Below are 22,444 nucleotides of genomic sequence, written 5' to 3'. Positions count from 1 at the left end.
GTTCCCAGTTCCTGTCGCATCATCTCCTGTTGTCTGAAGCTGCACTCATGCCATCATCACAGCAGTTTATTTGGTAGTGCGTCAGCGTCTCTTTGTATAGTTTGTTGGGAGTTTGTTTAATATTTTGGCCTTGGCCAGCCTGCGAAATACCTGTGACTCTGTACATATCCATTTTTACAGTTCACTTTTTGCCATTCCACATTTTTTCATCACACCTTTTCTTTCATTTGTTCCCAGCCATGGACTGGAGCATAGTACAGTACGGTGTGAATGTTGATGTCATAAGTATGTTTGTAATTTATAAAGAGTATGACTTCTATAATTCAATCAGTCCATGCTAGGTGAAGCTACATGTCCTTTCGTAAAAAAATTAATAAATTGGTTAGTGATAATAGACAATAAAACCATCATGTAGCAATTAATCATACTGATTGGGAGATGTCTGAAATCAGGATTTAACAGACATATGACAAGAGTGAACTTTACTGTAACTTCATTGTTAATGTATGTGTTTTTAAAATGAAAACAAATATGCTTTGAATTGACAGTTTATTGCAAGACAGACATCCAGATAATCCAGATCAACAGCTCTGTGGCTTAGAGGAAGACCCTTAAGGAGTTCAGCTCCCAGAGCAGCTCCAAGATCCTCTTTCAGGAGAAGAACAAAAATAACTCATAGTCATGGACTTGCTGGAAGAGAACTAGTTGTTTTTTCTACAAAAGGCTATAAGGTGCCATGGCCATGAGAGTTAGGCAGGAGAAACAGTGTCTCTTTGTCACTGAAAACACTTAGGTGTTACTACCATGGAAATGTATTTCCCTTAGACTGTTTGAAAACATGGAAACCCCTATAAAGTGTAAGTTCTGTCTAAGTCACTGTGATGAAGGTTTAACTGTGGAGACCAAAATATAGAAAGAAACAATAAGAAAACAATTCCCTTTCTTTCAGGATTCTTCCAGTATAGCCTGATGGGCTCTTCATCATCTTGAGGATGGCAGGGATGGATGGATCGTCAAGTAGACTTGAAGTTTCACTGGAATGAAGTCACCAATTCTCAGCTGGAGCAGCGGAGCCTTTCCTTCTTTCCTTAAAATTAGATGTGGAAAGATAAAACATGCACTCTGTGCAATCATTTTGTGCATTTCTGCCTTTTCCTAGAACAGTCAGTGTACAAAAATAAACTCAAGAGAGTAAGAAATTCCAGAGGTATTAAAACAATACAAACATGATGAAAATCACAAGTGAACACCGTCATGATGGATGCAACCATCATTAAAAATAAAGGGTTTGTGAATGGAACCATGACTAAGGCAAGATGAAAGACAAAGAAATGAAAGTGGGGAGGCTAATGGACTGTAAGCTTTCATGATAATACAATGGGCACACTGGATCTCATAACCAGAACTGTAGCCTGTACAGCATGCAGGCATTGATGCTTATTAAGTAATGAACAGGACAGAGCTGGCCATCAGGACAACATCAAAGGATGAGCCAAGGACAACATCAAAGGACCTACAGGTCTCTCTTGTATCAATAAAGGTCACATTGATGACCATTATCAGAAAGACACTGGGCAAAAATGGCATCCATGGAAGAGTGGTGAGGCAAAAACCACTGCTAACCCAGAATAACATTAAGTCTCATCTGAATTTTGCCAAATCACACCCTGATGATCCTCAAACCTTTTGGGTCATGTTACACCTGCATAAACCAAACAAAGAATTCCACAAAAAGAACATCATACCTACAGTCAAGCATGGTGGTGGAAGTGTGATGGTGTGGGGACGCTTTGCTACTTCAGGGCCTGGGCAGCTTGCAATAATTGAGGGAAACAAGAAAATCCTAAAGGAGAATGTCTGGTCATCTGTTTGTAAGTTGAAACTCAAGCGCAACTGGATTATACAGCAAGACAATGATCCAAAGCATAGGAGTAAGTCCTAGTCCTAGAAGTAAGTGAAAGACTGATCTCCAGTTATCGGAAGCGTTTGGTTGCAGTTATTGCTGTTAAAGGTGGCACAACCAGATTTTAATTTTAAGGGGGCAAGTAGTTTTTTCACATGGGTGATAGGTGTTGGATAAGTTTTTTTTGCTTCAATAAAATAAAAAATAAAAAAAACTGAAAGTTTGAAGATCTAAAACTGTTTAGTATATTTAGAGATATACACAAAAACAGAAGAAATCATAATGGGGCAAATACTTTTTCACAGCACAACATAAAGAGATAAACTTGTCAGGAGGTACAAAACTCAAAGCAAACTCACACTAAATCATTAAACACAACAGCAACTTTAAGTAAATTATACATAAGCTGTGAAATTCAGACAAAATCCTCAGTCAATGTTCTTGCAGTAAATATACAGTACAAGCCCACTAAGCAACACATTTGAAAGGGAGAGAGAATCTAATTGAAACTTTCAGGCAGGTTTAACTCCTTTACAAAGTTTCTCCCTGTTCTTAAATTAGTGAATTTCATGGGTCATAGAACACCGTCTTCAACAGCAGGGCAACTTCAACAGGCTGCTTAGAAGGAGCCTCACTGAGTGGGATGAACCTACAGGACTTGTGATTCGGAAAGGAGTGGTGTTCCTGGGGCCAGGTTTATCGTTAGTCATCACGAAAATTCATACAGTACAAAACTGTAATATTTTCAACGTCATCACACAGGAATACTTTTTCATACCAACATACAACAACGGAAGAAATAAAAAAACCTTAAAAAAGGCAATAATGATGACAATAATAATAACTACACAGGGGAAAAGGATGAGGATAATACGTTATACGCGTATTTTTTACATTTCGGAAGAGAAATTGTGGAAGGAAAGATTAGCTCTCTATATAATGAAATAATTTCTTGTCAAATGATTTGTTTTTATTTTTTAATGTTGCTGAGAGTCTTTGCAGGGTATAGTGCTCTAGAAGTGGGTTAAGATAATGCTTTATAGAAATACAATTTCTGTCTTTCTAGTTATTTTTAGCAGTGGTGAATGATTTTATCATGAAAGCTTGCTGGATATTGATCATGAAGAAATACTAAATAGTGCTACAGTGGGGCAGAAGGAACTGAGGCCGAGTATCACAGATTGCCTGTCCATGACTTCTGACCAAAAATTACGGATGTGAGGAAAAGCTTTATAGTAATGGTCTGTTGACGCTGGGCAGTGTGAGCATTTATTACTGTCCGATGCAGTTTATGAGTTATAATGTGGGTTCGATGAAGGATTTTATATTGTATTAACATGTTCTGAATGGCTGGTAATAGAGAAAGTGTTACTGCATATATCCTGCCAATTAAGATTTTGTGGTTGTTTTATATCTGCAGATAATTTCTCAATTGGAAGTGATATCTTTAGATGCTTTGAGTTTATATATTTCTGCTAACATTTTCTTGGTTTTAATATAGGCTAGTTAATATGTTTCTGTAAAGCTGCTTTGAGACAATGCCCATTGTAATAAGCGCTATACAAATAAAATTGAATTCAATTGAATTGAATTAATATAGTTTAATATAGTTTTGGTTTTAATTTTGAATCGAGGAAATGAGAGGAATTATGAAAGTTTTTAACAGTTTATGATCTGAAGCAGAGAAACTATAATCAAGGATTTCAGTTGATTTATACCAGTCAAGGTACACAACACTTATTGTGTTGTACAACTATGCATTTTAATTTTATTTTTTCTATGAATGAAATGTTGTAAATATCTAGTCCTTAATTAAACTGTCCTTGATGACTAACCATATTGGCTTTGAGTTAGCAATTGGTCATTAGACCAATAATAAGCAGTAATAATATAGGAATTTGGGGCTCCAAGTCCTCCAAGATTTTAGAGCTTATGGGTAGTTAATTTGATTGGAGATTTGTTGTGTTTCCATTAAAAACGTTGTAACTGTGCAGTCGAGAGGGGAGAAGCAGCCAACGGGTTGTGTGACAGGGATAATAGAATACAGATAAGTGATTTTAGGGAGAATATTCATTTTCAGCCAATTAAAGATAAGGCTAGTTTCTTCCATTTTTCTAGATTATGTTTTATTTCTTGTAGTAGAGGGACATGAGTTTGTATAAACCATTTAGGTTTGGGAGATGCAAATACCACAATATTAAATAGACTATGCTGCACATGTGAGTTCTCTATCTCAGATCTCAACATCCCAGTTAAATTTATTTAGAGGCAGAAGCTCAGTTTTTGAGGGTTCATATAAAATACGCAGCCTCACGATTTCCGATAATGTCACTTTATATGTGCACTGTTGAAAGGGTAAAGGGTAGTGGTGGTGTGGTCAATGGATGGGATTAATAAAAAAAACACAACATTCAGTTATGTCAAATCCCAAATGACCTACTTACACTTTCTACAGAGTATAACATAACGGTAAATTGTACTCTCTGAATATGTTCACTTGATGTACTGCTTTCCATGGAACCATGTAAAAGAACATTATTGTGAATTTTTGTATTTACTTGAATAAGATTAAAATGTTTTCTCAACTATTCTACAGTGTATCTGTAAAACTGCATATGCAAACGCATGACATATTCTCCATAAAACCTGGGATTGGGAGATGGTCATTTTAAAAAGTAGTGTCAAAGTAGAGATCTTGATCTAGTGCATTTTTGTACCATTTTCTCCTCACTTACACACACCCCTGGATTACAATTTAGATCGATCAAATATGTGAATCTATCATTTGAAATCCTGTTAAAAAACATTTGAAGGGATTAAATACTAGGCAGTGTACACTCCAATCAGTGTACACTGCACTGGAATTTTAATGACAATACAGTATTATTTAATGGGACTATTATTATTATTCATATCAAACACACAGCGTACAATAAACAGAACTGTAGTCTAAAATTACAGATAGTAAATTATTTAACTGTTTTGAATCAATTAAGCAGGTAAACCTGGTTAACGCATTTAACTGTATTGATCACAGAGACTCCAACCGGACATTCGATTCAGTTCAAAAGAATCGGCTCAGTAAATTGAATCAAACTTCACAGCATTGTGTATAACTAATTGGAGCTTTCGCATTTTTGTAAACTTATTCATGGTTAAGCTCAGGTAACTATTCCCTTCCGACCTGGTATTCCTACAATATTTCTCCAAACATTTTTATGATAGAAAGTTAGAATTTTAGAAGGATTTAAGAAATGTAGAAGGATATCGACAGTTGTCTTCCAATTTTTCCAGTTACAGTGTAATGATTACCCCATGCCTTGGAGTTAAATTACTATCAGCTCTTCATCTGACCTTTCCCTTAATTTCACAGCTCGGTTAATTCCCCTGCTGTCCTCACTATTATTAATTTCTTGTGACATTGTTTGCCTTACCTCATCCTCGGACCTCCAGCCCCCTCTTCACTGCCGAGGGACAGAAAAGTTGGGTGAAGAAGAGAGTGCTGGAGGTGTATCAGTGTTAAACAGCTAATTTTCTTAATTTATCGTAGCATTACAGGGTTCCAGCTCGTCGTGTTGCTCGGAGAAAGTTTGCACAGTGATCATATACTTTCTAACTGCCAGGAATAACCACAGAGGATTACATTATCACATGTTTTACATTTAAACTGCTCTTATAAACTCCTTTTTAAGGTCAGCAAATTAAAATGCGACTGTTTGCACTTGTGCTAATATTCTTCTTCTCCACTCGAACCTGCACCGGGGACGTTAAAAGCTGCCCTAATGGCTGTGAATGCACGGACTGGAAAGGTTATTATGTTTCGTGTACAGATATAGCCACCTTGCCTATATTTCCTGGAAACACGGAGACACTGTGAGTATGCTGCTTAACCTAACGTCATAAACATTATTTCACGACGTGCTGGATATCACAGAATTGTGAAAAATATAGGTTATAGATCATAGGCATTAATAATTAATTCCTCACAAAAGTCTGATTTTATTCAGGTTAGATTTGAAAAGTCATATATTTGATGTCTTTTTGATTTGGAACATAATATAAACAGCTGTCTCTGAAATTGAAATCAGTTATATTATGGATATTTATTTTGATAATTTTCCAGATTTTATACAGCATTTTGTACATAATGCTCTTATAAATTCTCATTACCGCATTTAAAAAATATATATATTTCTGTCCTCTGTAGTGGATATTTTGTTTTTCTGCTCAGTTGGTTTAACTCATTTGAGTTACAAAATGGCCAAAATGTTTTCTATTAGAACAAGCATATTTTATAGAAACAGGAAAAGTAAATTAAATATTGTTTAGATATTGTAATTTGTGCTATAATATTATTATGTAGTTCTTGTTTATTAGCACATTTGCCTCACACTTCCGGGATTGGGGATTTGAATCCCGCCTCTGCCCCGTGTGTGCTGAGCTTGCATGTTCACCCTGTGTTTCAGGGGTTTCCTCTGGGTATTCTGGTTTCCTCCCCATCCAAAGATATGCTCTATTGGCTGATTGGCATTTCCAAATTGTCCGTAGTGTGTGTGAGTCTATGTGATTGTGCCTCGTCCAGTTGTCCACCGCCTGGTTCCCTGAGTTCCCTGGGATAGGCTCCGGGCTTCCTGTGACCCTGTATAGGATAAGCAGTACAGAAAATGGATGGACGGATTTCTTGTTTATTAACATATCATGAGTTATGTAGTGATGTCTTAGACATATGTAATTATTTGTGAGTTAAAATATTTGTGAGTAGCCCATTAGTGGACACTGAGGTGATGTCCCTGCTGAAAAGCAGCTCAGGAAAATTAGCTGGTCTTAGATGATCACCAGCCTCCCCTGGTCAGGCTGGTCAGGTTTGATCATTGTAAAGTGGTTATGATCATTTTCAGCTTGGTTCTAGGTGGTCAGACTATTTACACTTAGGCAGAGAAAATAATTAGAAAGCCAAATATTTGGCACTGGCCTGAATGATAAACACTGATCAGTCATCAAATTCTTTTCCCGTGTCATGCTTTACAAAACTTTATGAACTTCATATTAATGTAACATGAACAATACTGTACATACACTTAATCAATAGGATCCCCAAATTATTCAACTTAATCTTTCATCCCTCTGTAATCTACATACAGTGGATATAAAAAGACTACACACCCCTGTTAAAGTTGCAAGTTGTTGTGATGTAAAAAAAATTAAACCAAGATAAATCATGTCTTTCCAACTAAACCAAAGATGTTTTTCCACTTTTAATGTGACATAGCAAACAACAAAAGTGATAAACAAATAAGAAAATAAAAGAAAATGTGTGCATAGCTTTTATAATGGGGAACTTGACTGTGCTTATAATTAACCAGTCACATTCAAACTCATTGCCCCCTATTGATGACCATGCTCCTGAATGGATTTTTCCAGTTTCGTTTGAGTACATGCAAATAATTATGACTTACAGCTGTTTGAGGAAATTAGGCTCTGCTCAGTAGAAGTGATGGGTAGGTGGCGGCCATATTATTAAGAATTCTCAACATCGTTTTGACAAATATTGAGTTTCAAACTCTCCTGAGCCATTTGACACCAATTTTGTGACGATAGAACAAAAATCCTAGGACTAGTCCCCACAAGTCCAATAGGATTAGCATATTATGCAATTTAGCTAAAAATCTGAGTTGGCAGAGCTAAATAGTCCACATTGCAGATTCAGAAGTAGGGCTAAACTGTAAAGTGTTATATGTTGTACTATAACACCACTATTAGGCCAATTAGGCTCATCTCTATTCTCTTAGTAGATGGACTGAGTATTGCATAATTACCAAGTTTGGTGTCTGTATCACCTATGGTGTGGTCTACACAACCTTACAACCACCTTCCAAAATTTTGTTTAATTAATTTCAATGTTAAAAAAAAAAAGCATTTTGGAGCATTGCTACACAGCAAACTTTAATTTTAATATTTCTCAAAAGCACAAGCACACTATTCCCATACTATATCCCATGATTAGATGATTAGATGATTCTTTTTTTCTTATTTGATTGGTTGGTGGAGCGAATTCACTGAAGCAGCTGTAACTTGTGATTTTTTTGCATAGATTCAAACAAAACTGAAAAGGACCTTTCAGGACAAAGTTCTGAGGACGTGGGTCAGGTTGGGGGTGTGGCACTGTCTTGTACCATTGACTGGAAAAATGGCTTATTCTTCCAGTTAGTAAAAAACACAGCTTATGTTCCATTTGAGATGATACTACCCTTCTAAAGTTCATACACTAGATGGTAGAGTACATAATGCATAGTTTATGTGTATAGTACGTCATTTGGGACACAATTTTGTTCTGTACTCTCCGATGCGTTTTCAGAATAGAAGTAATGCAATGAGTAAATGGCCGACTAATCGATAATGATATTCTTTGACAACTGTAACGAAACACAGGGATGGACAGGAAATAAGCGCAGCAGCGCTGTCTTTATTAATAAACAAGGAAACAAACAAACATAAGAAAGCGGTCTAGGAACAGGACTATGGTGTAGGCAATACTCGGGAAAGGAACAGGGACATGAGACCGCTAGCATGCTACCCGCATTCACTACTGAACTAACACACGCGCTAAACACTAAAAAGGTTACTAACGATGCAACCGATAATACTGTGCGAAGTGCGCAGCCACACGAGGAGTTTAAATAGCCAACATATAATAAACACCTGGCTCTACTTAAGCTACACCCTCGCACATCCAGCCAATGTCCAAGCAGGAAGAGAACGAAACCAAAACAATAGTGTCACATGTCTTGTTGGAAGCTGCACCGCAGTGCCCTCTGCTGGCCGTGGCATAACAGAACCCCCTCCAAAGGCGCCTCTCCTGGAGCGCCAAAAACCACCCTCCAACGGTTGTCCTGGGCCCCTGGGAAAGCTGCGTTTCACTGCCACAGAAAACAAGGTAGCCTCCGCCTGGCAGCAGACTGGCAGAGCACCACCCCCGGCAGCATGAGAATGCTGGGTGCCGCCCCCGACAGCACTGGAACGCTGGGCGCCGCCCCCGGCAGCACGAAAACGCTGGGCGCCGCCCCTGACGGCACTGGAACGCTAGGCGCCGATTCACTACTATCTGATGCAATCTCACTTAAATTGTCTACTGGGGACACTATTCATGTTTTTGGTCGCAGAAACAAGTTTATCTCTTGAAAAAGAAACAGTTACATTTCATATTTATCCTGATTCTTTTGCAGAAAAAAATGGCCTTTTTGTTCATGTACCATTCCCACTCATATTTATGAAAAAGTTCTTTATAAACATTTTGACCTATTTATTGGTGTGAAACTACACAGAGTATGAACCTCAAAAAAAATATCAAAAACATGTTAACATTTATAAACAATTTGGCCACCACTAGTCAGGAAGGCAAAGCCTAATTTACTCAAACAGGTAATACTCAGGAACCATAAGTTCAATTGAATAGAAAGTTGGTATACTGCATCTTTGTGACCTGTAAAAGGAATTTTGATGATGACCTGATTACTCATGGCCATCACCGGCCGGTCATGTTTCAGCAGGTATTTAAAGGTTACCACTGAGCTATCGTCATGAAAGTTGAATAGTGGGTTCCTGTAGGGATCCACTAGAAAGCATTTTCTCTTGGAAAATAAGGTGTACAGTGAAATATCGTTTTTTCCCCTGATTCTATAGCTGCAAACATAAAAACTACTTTTGGACTGTTTCGGCTTGTCCACTCAAATTTATGATAATTAGCATAATATTCGAAACCTATTTTTTTGCAAACTAGTCCTGGGACTTGTTCCTTATCTTTACAAAAGTCTGAAGCTCAGAAAAATATTTAGAGATATGTTTAGGACGGTTCTGAGGAGGTTTGAACAGTTTGGGCTATGATCATCATGGGGTGGGGGGTACGAAGTTAAATTCAAATAACTATTTTTCAGGAAACAAAAGTCCAATTAAACTGAAATTTGACATCCTGCATCACAATGCTAATCTGCATCTGATTTTTAGTTATCACTGGATTAATTTACTTTTAAAAAAAACTTTCAAATTTATTTATTGAAATTTATCAACATTTTGAAATTGTAATAATTTTGAAACAACAAGGCCACCATGTCATTTAATTCTAGTGGGGCAGTTGAGGTAGTCACTTAAAAAACATTTCATAGGTTAAACATTGAACCTAGCTTCACTCAACTTGAGTGGTACCTTCTTCTAGGGACTCTCTTTATCATATATCAAGGAATTAACTCTGGACTTCAGTTCCCATCAGCCACTGCACTGTACTCCAACATGTCACATGACCACCTGCACCTGCATCACGTTTCTGTTAACCAGCACACTTATATATAGCCGTTGCTTGCACTGCTTCTCTGTCTTATCTTTGTCTTAGACTACTGTTGTCCATGTTACTGTGTCTTGGTCCTGTTAGTTTTTGTTTAGTCTTTGCCACAGTGTTTTGCATTTGTCGTAGTATCTTTTATGTTTTGTTGGCTTATTTTATTAAAACTTTTAAACTCTGCGATTGCTTCTGCATATACCTTTGGTACGTGACACTCTAGTATGCATTCAAATTGGCCAAGTGTTTGAAGCATATGTCTTGTAAAATAAGGTATCATATGCAAAACTCTGTTGGGTATGTATTCAAGTATGAAAAACAAAGACAAAACATTTTTTTTTAATAATAACGAAGTGCTAATTTAAGGAGTCCTTTTACTCAGATTATGATCATTTGCATAATATGATAAATTTACTGTTGCAAATTAGTTCTAGAATTTTTACCTTATCGTCAAAAAATTGGTGTTAATTTCCTCAGCATAGACTGCACTTCAATAATGATCAAAACCAAGCTTTATAGATTTAGAATATTATATAATATGGCCACCACCATGGCTTATGCTACTTAAACCGCTTCTAAAGTTCAGGTGTGGTCATCCATAGAGGGCTGGGTTAATTTCAAATTCCTGTTCTCAGGAACCATAAATCCAACTTTGTTGTGATTATCTGTAAGTGGGTTTCTAATGGTGACTGGTTTACCTTTAAAACATTGCCACCATCATAATTTACACGAAACTAGAACAATATGTTAATCTCTGGTTGTTTTAGTGTTCTGTGCAACTTGGCAAGAACTAGCCAGTGGGAATGATATTTGGAAATTGTGCCTGTCTCCCACAGATTGGTCTATAATTTTAATTGTTATCCTATAATTTTTACCTATTTTGTCAGCTACCTAGCAATACTACTGCAAAGTGTGGATGAAAAGACAAGATGAAAATTTACCAATATATCTTGACCAAGATTAAATTACACGCAGATTTTCAGATGTTATACACCTCATTTCTTATTAATTATTTCTGATTATTTTTCCTTACAGACGTCTCTATGAAACAAGACTAAGCTCTGTTCCTCAAGATGCATTTGTCAACATGGTGAACATTTCATTAATGTGGGTGAAGTAGTGATATAATATTGCTTTATGAATGTCAATCTGCCATAAGTAATTAAGGCTACATTATATTACATTAGGGTTGTCATCAGTTTTGAGTTATCTAAGACAGGGGTGTCAAACTCATTTTAGTTCAGGGGCCACATACAGCCTAATTAGATGTCAAGTGGGCCGGGCCAGAAAAATCATAGCATGCTTACCTATAAATAATAATATGTCCATGTTTTCCCATTGTTTTCGTGCAAAGAAATACAACCACATTAGTAAAATCTTCATATTTAATGATATATCCTTTTACAAAACATGAACAACCTCAGATTTCTTAAGACAAAAATATGCAATATGCTTCTGATTATCATTTACATGTGTGCATTACAACTGGTCACAGTGTTTGTACAAATGCAAATAAACTTTAAGTCACAGGTATTTGGAACTGAAAAATATAGTATTGCACTTTAAAATTTATGGCATTGCATGAACAATAGGATTCCACCAAACTGTTGTAGTGAAGCTGTTGACTAGCATTAAATTGCATATTTTTTATGCATTACCCATTCATCTCTGTGAATAAATAGGAAGCAGTCCATTTTTCTTGGAAAAGACATTTTGGCTAATGAGGCTGTGGGGGTACGTAAAAAAATAGGTTAGACCAGTGGTTTTCAAAGTGGGGGCCTCAACAATTTTGTGTGAAAAATAAATATTTTTCTCTTTCTCACTCTCAGACAACCACACACACACACACACACACACACACACACACACAAACAAACAATCAATTCATAATGTAAAGATGTAAGATGTAATTATTAATTAAAAAAAGGGGGGGGGGATATATTCAGAAGTCTGTATTTTTAATGTGTTTTAAAGACATCTTGCAAAAGGGGGGCCTCGGTCAAATGTTAATGCCATTTGGGAGGCCCTGCCCTGGAAACGCTTGGGACCCCCTGGGTTAGACGACACTGTAATAACAAACAGCAGAAGGCGCATTGCTGCCATCTGCTGTTCGGTCTGAGTCCCAGAGTTGAGCCGCGTCTTCTACTCTGACTAAAACAGTGCGACCCTAGCGGATAATTTAGGAATTGCATTTTATTAAACATTTCTATTTCGTGTCTTTTATGCATTTTTTCACTTTCACAATTCATCCTGCGGGCCGGATTGAATCCCCTAGCGGGCCCGCGGGCCGTACGTCTGACACCCCTGATCTAAGACATACAGTTAGGTCCGCAAATATTTGGACAGTGACACTGTTTTTTTTATCATTTTGGCTCTGTATGCCACCACAATGGATTTGAAATTAAACAACTGAGATGCAATTGAACTGCAGACTTTCAGCTTTAATTCAAGGGGTTGAGCAAATATCATATGAAACATTTAGGAACTGCAACCATATTTTATACACAGTTCCCTTATTTCAGGGGCTCAAGTGTAATTGGACAGATTAACATAATCATAAATAAAATGTTTATTTTTAATACTTTGTCGAGAATCCTTTGCAGGCAATGACTGCTTGAAGTCTGGAACCCATGGGCATCACCAAATGATGGGTTTCCTCCTTTGTGATGCTTTGCCAGGCCTTTACTGCAGCTGTCTTCAGTTGTTGTATGTTCGTGGGTCTTTCTGCCTTAAGTTTTGTGTTCAGCAAGTGAAATGCAAGCTCAATCGGGTTCAGATCAGGTGACTGACTTGGCCATTGCAGAATATTCCACTTCTTTGCATTAAAAGACTCCTGAGATGCTTTCGCAGTATGTTTTGGGTCATTGTCCATCTGTAAAGTGTGTAACGGATGGCTGCACAGTGACGCAGAGGCGGAGTCTGTTCCATTCCGTGGTGTTGTAATTAACACCAATTATTATATAATTGGTATAAATAAACTACCTAAGAAAACTCAGACTAAGAATTATGCTGAGCTTTCTATCATAACAGAACAGAAGAAGGAGCAAAAAGGTAGGAAGGGTGTGGTCTTCGGAAGCAATAAAAGGAACAGGTGACTAGGAGAAAGGGCAGGAGGCGGAAAGAGCTGAAGGCGGAAATGAGAGGCCGGTGGGAATGGCGGAACTGATGGTGTGCGTTTGCCAAGGACCATTCTAATGCTCTAACTGTGGATTATAACCTTGTGGATATTGATTCAGGAGGCTGGCGAACACTTAAAAAATATTCTGCCAAGGTGAATCAACAAGCGAGCGAATCTTTGAGGGTTCGTAGGCACATCACGGGGTTGAGATCCTTTCTTTTCATACTTTTGTGGAGAACCAGTATGCTTAAATCGTTGGAGTGTTGAGTGGAATCTGACTGCCGGTTTCCCATGCTTTCAAGTTCACGAACTCCCATATGCCTAAATCACGTCGTTAAAGTACTGCTCCTAAAGTGAACAACTTTTTTGTTTTTGTTAAGAATTATTTTTGGGGTTAACTATTTTTTTTATTATTATTATTATTTCGGTTTCTATGAATGAAACTATCTGTGTTTTCTTAGGTTTGGTGCATGAATTGAAATAATAATCTTATTTTGTGAGAATTTTGATTAGCCTACTGTGTGTTTTTCACTGAGTGATGTCCAAATTATAAATTATACTTGTCTGGTGTCTGGTGCCCAAACCCCATAAGTGAAGCAAGTGTCAATTAACTTCACTGAATTTGGCTGAATCTGAGCAGACAATATATTCCTATAAACTTCAGAATTCATCCGGCTGCTTCTATCTTCTGTCACATAATCAATAAACACTAGTGACCCAGTGCCATTGGAAGCCATGCATGCCCATGTCATCACACTTCCTCCACTGTATTTTACAGATGATGTGGTATGCTTTGGATCATGAGCCATTCCAAGCTTCTCCATACTTTGTTCTTCCCATCATTCTGGTACAGGTTGATCTTAGTTTCATGTGTCCAAAGAATGCTTTTCCAGAACTGTGCTGGCTTTTTTTAGATGTTTAAGGCCAAGTCTAATCTGGCTTTTCTATTCTTGAGGCTTATGAATGGTTTGCACCTTGTGGTGAACCCTCTGTATTTGTTCCCGTGAAGTCTTCTTTTTATGGTAGACTTGACTTTATGGTGAAGGGGTTTTTCTTTACCACTGAAAGGATCCTATGATCATCCTCCACTGTTGTCTTCCGTGGACGTCTAGAATGTACCAAACTGTTTATTTGGCCAATCCTAATATTCCTGCTGTCTCTCTGATGGATTTTTTTTTTTTTTTAAATTGCAGCCTAAGGATGGCCCGTTTCACTTGCATTGAGCGATCCTTTAACCGCATGCAGTGGGGTCACAGCAACAGCTTCCATATGCGAATGCCACACCTGGAATCAACTCCAGACCTTTTACCTGCTTAATTGATAAAGAAATAACGAAGGGATAGCCCAAACCTGTCCATGAAACAGCTTTTGAGTCAAATGTCCAATTACTTTTGGTCCCTTGAAAAAGAGGTGTAAAAAGATATATTAAAGAGCTGTAATTCATAAACCCTTCTACCAAGGTGGATGTGTATACATTTAAATTAAAGATGAGTGTGAACGGGCATTAACAGTAGGTCTGTGACCAAGTCTAACCAAACAACATTACTATTAGAAGTAGAATTAAATAACCTAATACTTCATAAGCATTGTTTGAATTAGTAGTTTGACCTTTCATTCTTTCTCTTGTTTCAGTTATCTCTCAGTTGATGTCACATTAAGAAGTTTAGAGAAGCATTCATTTTTCAACCTGAAGAAGATTACACATGTGTAAGTTTAAAATTACTTTTTTTGAAGAAATTTTGATGTAGTCATGTATGAAAGACAAAATGGAATTTATTTATTGTATACAGTATATTCCACATTTCATTATTTGGAGGTATATATTACCTGTGTCATAAAATAAAACATTCTTGATGATTATATTAATAGAATGATTATATTATTTAAGTGTACTAATCAAATGTATTACATATTCCATTATGTAATAGCCCTTGTCTATTTGACATCACTATCTCCCAACATTTATGTCTTTCCAGCTTTTGATTACATAATAAATATGGTGTATATTAACTCGCCTGGTAAAGCAATGTGATTATAACAGTCATAAATAAATAAATAAATAAATAAATAAATAAATAAATAAATAAAATAAAATAAAATAAAATAAAAGAAAAGAAAGAAAGAATTAAAAAAAAATTAATGACAGTTTTTTATTTAGTACTGCCCTGAATAAACTATTTTACATACCAGATGTTTACATATAGTCCACAAGACAAAATAATAACTGAATTTACACAAATGAACCCGTTAAAAGTTTACACACCCTTTTTTCTTAATACTGTGTGTCGTTATCTGGATGATCAATGACTGCTTTTATGTTTTGTGAGAGTTGTTCATGAGTTCCTTGTTTGTCCTGAGCAGTTAAACTACCCAATGTTCTTCAGAAAAATCCTCCAGGTCCTGCACATTCTTTGCTTTTCCAGCATTTTCTGCATATTTGGCACCTTTCCAACAGTGGCTATATGATGTTGAGATTCATCTTTTCACACTGAGGACAACTGAGGCACTCGTACACAACTATTACAAAAGGTGCAAACATTCACTGATGCTCATGAAGGCAACATGATACATTAAGAGCCGGGGGGTTTAAATTTTCAAACATTTTTCATATTTATTTGGAAAAATATGCACCTACCCTTTAAAAACTAGAAATGATCAAGTGGTGTATACAAGGTGCCACATGGGTCACACCAGACTGACCCATGGGTATTTACTGAAGTGTGAAGAACCACCAATATGCCAATATTGTAACATCCCTTAACCATAAAACATATTTATTTGATCAGCCTTATTTTTAATGTCATGAGACAATGCCTTTTATCAGGTCAATTTTGAAAGACTTGTTTTGTAAGATGGACCCAGGAAAACGTTTACAACTTTTATCACAAACAAATTTTTTTAGACTCATGTAGTACCGAAATGACTTTTTCTGACTTTTTAAGCTGCATTTTATTGAATTTCTGCTAAGTACCTGTATGCGCCATAAAATAGCCATTGAAACTGGTATGGCAATAAACCCAAATACAAACAATTAATTCATATACCCCAGATTACCTTTGTTGGTTAAATCATCAGCAAAGTAGGGGTGTTTGTGGATGAGTCAAGAGTCAGCACTGTTATTGAATGGTCAGTTCGTATGACCCAAGAGCTCCAAAAATTTCTTGCCATTGCGAACTTGTACCTACAGTTCACTGGAGATTCATATACACACTCATATATAATTAATTGCGTTGCATGCATTTTCAGTTAAATGCATGTATGCTTTTTTCAGGTCTGCATGCTGCTCTGATGGTTGAGTTTAATGCAAAAACTACAGTGTCTAAAATTTTAAGTGGTTGGACTAATGATCCTACTGAAAAAAGATAAATAGGGCATGGCCACAAATATGAACAAGATTACTTGTATATTATGTATATACTTGTAAAATAGTATGGTGTTGTTTCTTGCTTTTGCTTAGGTGAAAATCAACATCACAATAAAAATCCTAAGTTGTTCTCTCTTTGTTCCCACACAGAGAAATAAGAAACACCAGAAGTCTGATGTCTATCGATCCTGAAGCTTTCAAGGATCTACCAAAGTTAAAATACTTGTGAGAAATGTTGCCATTTTATAGTTATTACCAAACGTACAATCAACCCATGGATAGATTGTTCCATTTCAATTCAATTGTATTTGTATAGCACTTTGAACATCAGAGATTGTCACAAAACATCTTTACAGAAATCTAGATGTAGATTTAGATCCCAACTGAGCAAAAAATTATGTTAATTTTTAAAAAGTGAAAAGAAAAAAAAAAGATATCTGCACCCAGCAGGGAAAGGCACATCTACCCTCCTAGCACAAATTGAGGCACCTGGTCTCACAGTAAACTGGAAAAAAATCTTCATAGTGTGGTGCTAGATTCCTTAAGAATGCTTGCTACTTTGCCATCTCATGTGTGATATGGAGAAACATGTTTGTGTAGGTGCTTTGTAAGGTACCATCTCCTGCTAAGGATGTTTGGTCGGTTAACTTACTTACAGATTTTAGTAATTCAGTAATCAACTGTTCATGTGTTATGGGTTAGAGACACCGGGTACTTCCCTGTCTAAGCAAAGGCTGGCCCATTGGGTGGTGATTAGCATCACCTCGGCAGGCTGAAAGTCAGGCAGCGCCATGCACCTTTTTAAGTTCTATAAGATCAACCCCTTATGGAGAGGTTATCCAGGTGTTAAAACCCTGTCCCCTGGGTGGGTAAGAGGGGTGTAATAGAACAGTAGCTTACTTGTGTGACCATTGTTGTATGAACACCGAATAACCGCTAGGCTTACCAATCACTGCGAACCAACACCAATCCTAAAGGGTCTCATGAGACGGTTCCTGAGAATGTTCCAGAGAAGGCCAATGGACATGGCATTTTACATGGCAATAGAATTATAAGTTGCTTTGGATAAGGGCATCTGCCAAATGTCATAAATGTAAATGTAAGCAGTCACCATGTAACTTCATAGTGAATAATAATAATTATTATTATTTTATAGAGCGCCTTTAAAAGCAGCTTCTCAAACCGCTGTACACAAAATAAGCAGTACACAGAAAAACTACAAAATTATAAAAGTTAATAATAATAACAACAATAATAGTAATTAAAGCTGCAAGCAGCGATGAAAGGGCCCTCACACCCGGGTGCACGTTGGGGCTGCTCTGCTAGGGGAATTGCATTAATTTTTTTTAGCACTTTTTAGCACTTACATGTTAGGAGTGTATGTATGTATGTAAAATGTATAATTTCCTGTTGCCAGCAGGTGGCGCTATGAATAATACTGAATCTTGGCATGTAGATGTCTTCAGGCCGGTACTTTGATCAAACATGTGAAGTTTGGAGCAGATTGGACATTCTATGTTTGAGTTATAACAACTTCCTTTTTCATAGCGAAACGTCGAAATTTGTGAGACCCCCAAACCGTGCAGCGAAAACTCAAAAGCTTCGCAATTTAGCATTGTGTGTGCCTTTAGATGAGACTGACCAAATATTATGCCGATCTGATGAAATCTCTAGGAGGAGTTAATTAAAGTACGAGGCCTAGAAATGGCAAAAAATGGAGGAAAAATTTAAGAGAAAAAGCAAAATGGCTGACTTCCTGTTAGGGCATGGATTCAAGAGACGTTTTTGTACGTAATGGCATCTCACACATGGTTACCGAATTTTGTACATGTAGGTGAAATATGGCGCGAGGCACACATTGGTGAAATTTTGTAGGTGGTGCTATCGAGCCATTTTGCCACACTCAGTTGTAGAACCCCTATCAGATGTAAATTTTCACCGGTTCTGATGCATTTGCAAAGTTTCGTGAGTTTTCGGGTATGTTTAGGCCATCTAAAATGTGATTCATTTTGATAAATAATAATAATAATAATAATAGTAGTAAATGGAGCAGATCCAATAGGGCTTCGCACCTTCGGTGCTCAGGCCTGTCGCGAATCGTGATGAAGCAGAGATAGGACGGATGCAAGTGCTGGATGAACAGTTGTTTATTTGAAAGAGAGACAGGCAGACAAATCCAAAACGTGATCCAAAACCTAATCCGCAAACATGCAAGAGGTCAGGCGATTGGCAAACAGGTATACACGGGGCAAGGCAGGAATCTAGGTCGTGGTCACGGAAAACAGGGTCGATAAACAAAACAAGGACGTCGCTCAGCCTGCCTGCCCAGCTGTGGTCGTCGCTCTGCCTTCATGCTCCGCCGAGGACTTCGCTCAGCCTGTCTGCCCAGCTGTGGTTGTCGCTCTGCCTACCTGTTCAGCCGGGGACGTCGCTCCGCTTTCATGCTCCGACGAGGACGTCGCCCTGTTTCCCTGCTCTGCTGAGTACTGCGCTCTGCTTTCATGCTCCGCCGAGGACGTCACTCAGCCTGCCTGCCCAGCTGTGGTCGTCGCTCTGCCTTCATGCTCCGCCGAGGACGTCGCTCAGCCTGCCTGCCCAGCTGTGGTCGTTGCTCTGCCTTCATGCTCCGCCGAGGACTTGGCTCAGCCTGTCTGCCCGGCTGTGGTCATCGCTCTGCCTTCATGCTCCGCCGAGGACGTCACTCCACTTTCATGCTCCGCCGAGGACGTAGCTCAGCCTGTCTGCCCGGCTGTGGTCGTCGCTCTGCCTACCTGTTCAGCTGAGGACGTCGCTCTGCTTCCCTGCTCTGCCGTGTACGTCGCTCTGCTTTTTTGTTTCGCCAAGAACGCCGTGCGGTCTCCAGGCTCTGCTTGGGACATTCTGCCCAGGGGGCCGGGGCCGCCAATGGAGATGGATGTTTCATGGCACTCCGGGAGGAGTGCCCTTGGGGGGGGTTCTGTCACGAGTTCCCCTTTAAGCAGCGCGCTGTGGAGCATGTGAGCGCGCGTGCACGAGCAGGTGCGCGAGCACCTGCTTTTCCCTTGTGGACAATCGTGACATTTCAACACGTGCATTTGTTTATGTTTCTGTCATGTCTCCTCCCCGTTCTGTCATTGGTTGTTGTTTCACGTGTGTCTGAATTGCCCTCAGCCGTCAGCCATTACAGCGCTGATTATCTCCGCATATATACCGCGCGCCTCCCAGCACACAACGCGGAATATTGAATGAGTTGTAGTAGATTAGTTTAGAGTCCTTACGATAGATAACCACAGTCAGTCCATAGTTTCATGTTTCATGTTTCATGTTTCATGTTTAGATTCATAGGCATAGTTCATGTCATGTTTCATGTTTAGGTTGGTTTGTTAAGTTCACGCTGGTTTCTCCGCTACCAGTCCCTCGCTGTTGTTTATGTTTCATGTTTGGTATATCGACCCTGTATCCCGTGACCACGACTTTGATTCCTGCCTTGCCTCGTTTATGCCTGTTTGCCGATCGTCTGAACTTTGCATGTTACTGGATTACGTTTTTGGATCACGTTTTGGATTTGTCTGCCTGTCTCTCTTTCAAATAAAACTGTTCACACTGCGCTTGCATCCTACCTTATCTCCATTACGTCACGATACGTGACATATAGACACGTACACGTATAGGAATCAAAGATACACAAATTAGTTATGGTTATTCCAGCTCTTTTTAGTGAGTCAGTTCATTTGACTCAGCTCAGCAATAAGCTCCAAAACAACTCTTAATTCAGTATGACTAATGGTTTTTATAATTCAGCCAAATTTAGCAATATTTGGACCTATGATTAGTGTGTGTGCACATATATCACTTAAATTGTTCAGTTCAAGCTAATTATACTAAATCTTTAATCGTACATAATTTTGGATTATGTTCAGCATAAAACCTTAAATAATATAAAAACATCAAACATTATTACCCATGGGCATTGAGCATTTTATTTAGCTTGATCTATCCAAAACTCAACCCATTCCAAACAAATCGCACTCACTACACTGCTGGACTACAGGTCTAATACGGCTGTGAAGGTTGTCAGTACTCTCTAAAAACAAATGTTTAGGCTCAACATTAACTTAACAGGGGGAATGTTTTGACTTAGCCTTATAAGGAACACATTGCACATGTCCCACTTTGGTCCTTGTGATTTGGCCACAGAGAGTTAGGCAGAGACTGTAACCTTGGGTCTGATTTACTTTTCAGTTTTTTCATCTTTGGTTTAAGTTATTAAGTACACCACTCACAAGGAACAGGTTCAAGTGTTAGCTGATCAATTTTATCGTTGGTCAGGCAAAAATGTCGATATGCCTGAGCAGAAGAAACAACGTGGCACAAAACACAAACTGCCATAAAAGTTCGCTCCGGACTAATAAAATCAAGAATACTGATTGATTTTAACTTTTACAGCAATATGTTTAAATATTTATTTATATATTGAGTCACCTTGACTTTAATGTGTAGTGTGAAGTTTGATAACTAAAGGATTGTAAAAAGGAAAAAAAATCTCTCGCACGCGTTCTCTCCCTCTCTTGCGCGCTCTGTGTTTAGATGAACGTCATCATGGAATTCAAAACACTTTCATTCAGTTTCCAAACAGGGAAACACACGGAATTCAAATTAAAATGAAAAGAATGATTTGGAGCTCCGGCGCGCAAGCCTCTGACCAGCCGTGTACACAATCTAAATATGGAACTGTATACAATCGCTCAACACAGTCTCAATCTAGTCTCCTGGTGTCATGCCAGGAGACGGAAGAGCCAGGCCGGACGGAGACCCTCCCCCATAACTTGGAACACAACACGCACAGTAACACCATAATACTAAACGAACAATAAACACACATAACACTCTCTTAGGCGAACCACACAGACAGTTTTGCAAAACACCAATCATTTTTGAGTTATGACAACTTTACATTAATTTCAACCAACGAACTACACTGAGTTGGAGAAATCACCTTTTCCTCTACAATCAAATGTATTTTCAATTAAAACTCATTTAATAATCTGTATAATAAACACAACTTTGTAACTTGATTACTCATAAAAATCATGTTGTTCCAACTAGTTTTTCCGCATTATTTAAACGGAATTTAAGTGTTATGTACTTAATTACCATAATTGTGAACACAATTTTTTATAACTTACTAACTTCAAGTTGTATAACAATAGTTACTAAAATACTACAAATATTATACCTAACATCTCTGCAGGATTTATAGACAAGGCACTGAATGAAATGAGCAATATAGACAAAAAAGAAACCCTCTGTGTCGACTACTTTTTATCTTCCATAGAACTATCCACAGTCCAAAGGCTGCTGAAAGAGCAAGCTAACTACAATTGAGCTATTGAGATTATAAGGCTGTATGTGTGAATGACAAACCAAACCATGTATTCTATAATCTGGGCTAAGACCTCCTTTTAGGCCTACAGAAAACTATTCCTTTTAATCTCTCTGCTCACACGTCATAAAAGAGAAACCCTTTATTATTATTAGAAGTTCCAAATGGACTTTCTCCTCCACATTTCGAGCGTCTGACTCACTCGTTTCTCAACAATGGATGCACACTTTTTTCCACCTTCAGTCTTCCTTTTTCCATGCATCACACAATCTGGGAATATGTTTTTATATATTACAGGTCTAGAAGTTCTGATTTACACAACGGGCAATCTGGCAGATGTCTAATTGTCTCTATTGCAGCCCTGGAAT

At 38.0% G+C, this 22,444-nt stretch overlaps 1 protein-coding gene across 1 annotated transcript in view; it reads left to right on the top strand.

Annotated features, from left to right (window-relative positions):
* Nucleotides 1–4,955: 4,955 nt before the first annotated feature.
* tshr (thyroid stimulating hormone receptor) overlaps nt 4,956–22,444 on the top strand; it is a 33,910-nt gene continuing 16,421 nt past the window's right edge. The window contains exons 1-4 of the mRNA XM_053646470.1: nt 4,956–5,776; nt 11,268–11,339; nt 14,983–15,057; nt 16,865–16,939. Coding sequence (XP_053502445.1) covers nt 5,610–5,776; nt 11,268–11,339; nt 14,983–15,057; nt 16,865–16,939 — 389 coding nt within the window. The 5' untranslated portion in view covers nt 4,956–5,609. The remainder of the gene's footprint in view (nt 5,777–11,267; nt 11,340–14,982; nt 15,058–16,864; nt 16,940–22,444) is intronic.

This window comes from Ictalurus furcatus, chromosome 2 (assembly GCF_023375685.1).
Source record: "Ictalurus furcatus strain D&B chromosome 2, Billie_1.0, whole genome shotgun sequence".
In the NCBI taxonomy this organism is placed as follows: Eukaryota; Metazoa; Chordata; class Actinopteri; order Siluriformes; family Ictaluridae; genus Ictalurus; species Ictalurus furcatus.
This window is presented reverse-complemented; position numbering and strand designations above follow the sequence as displayed.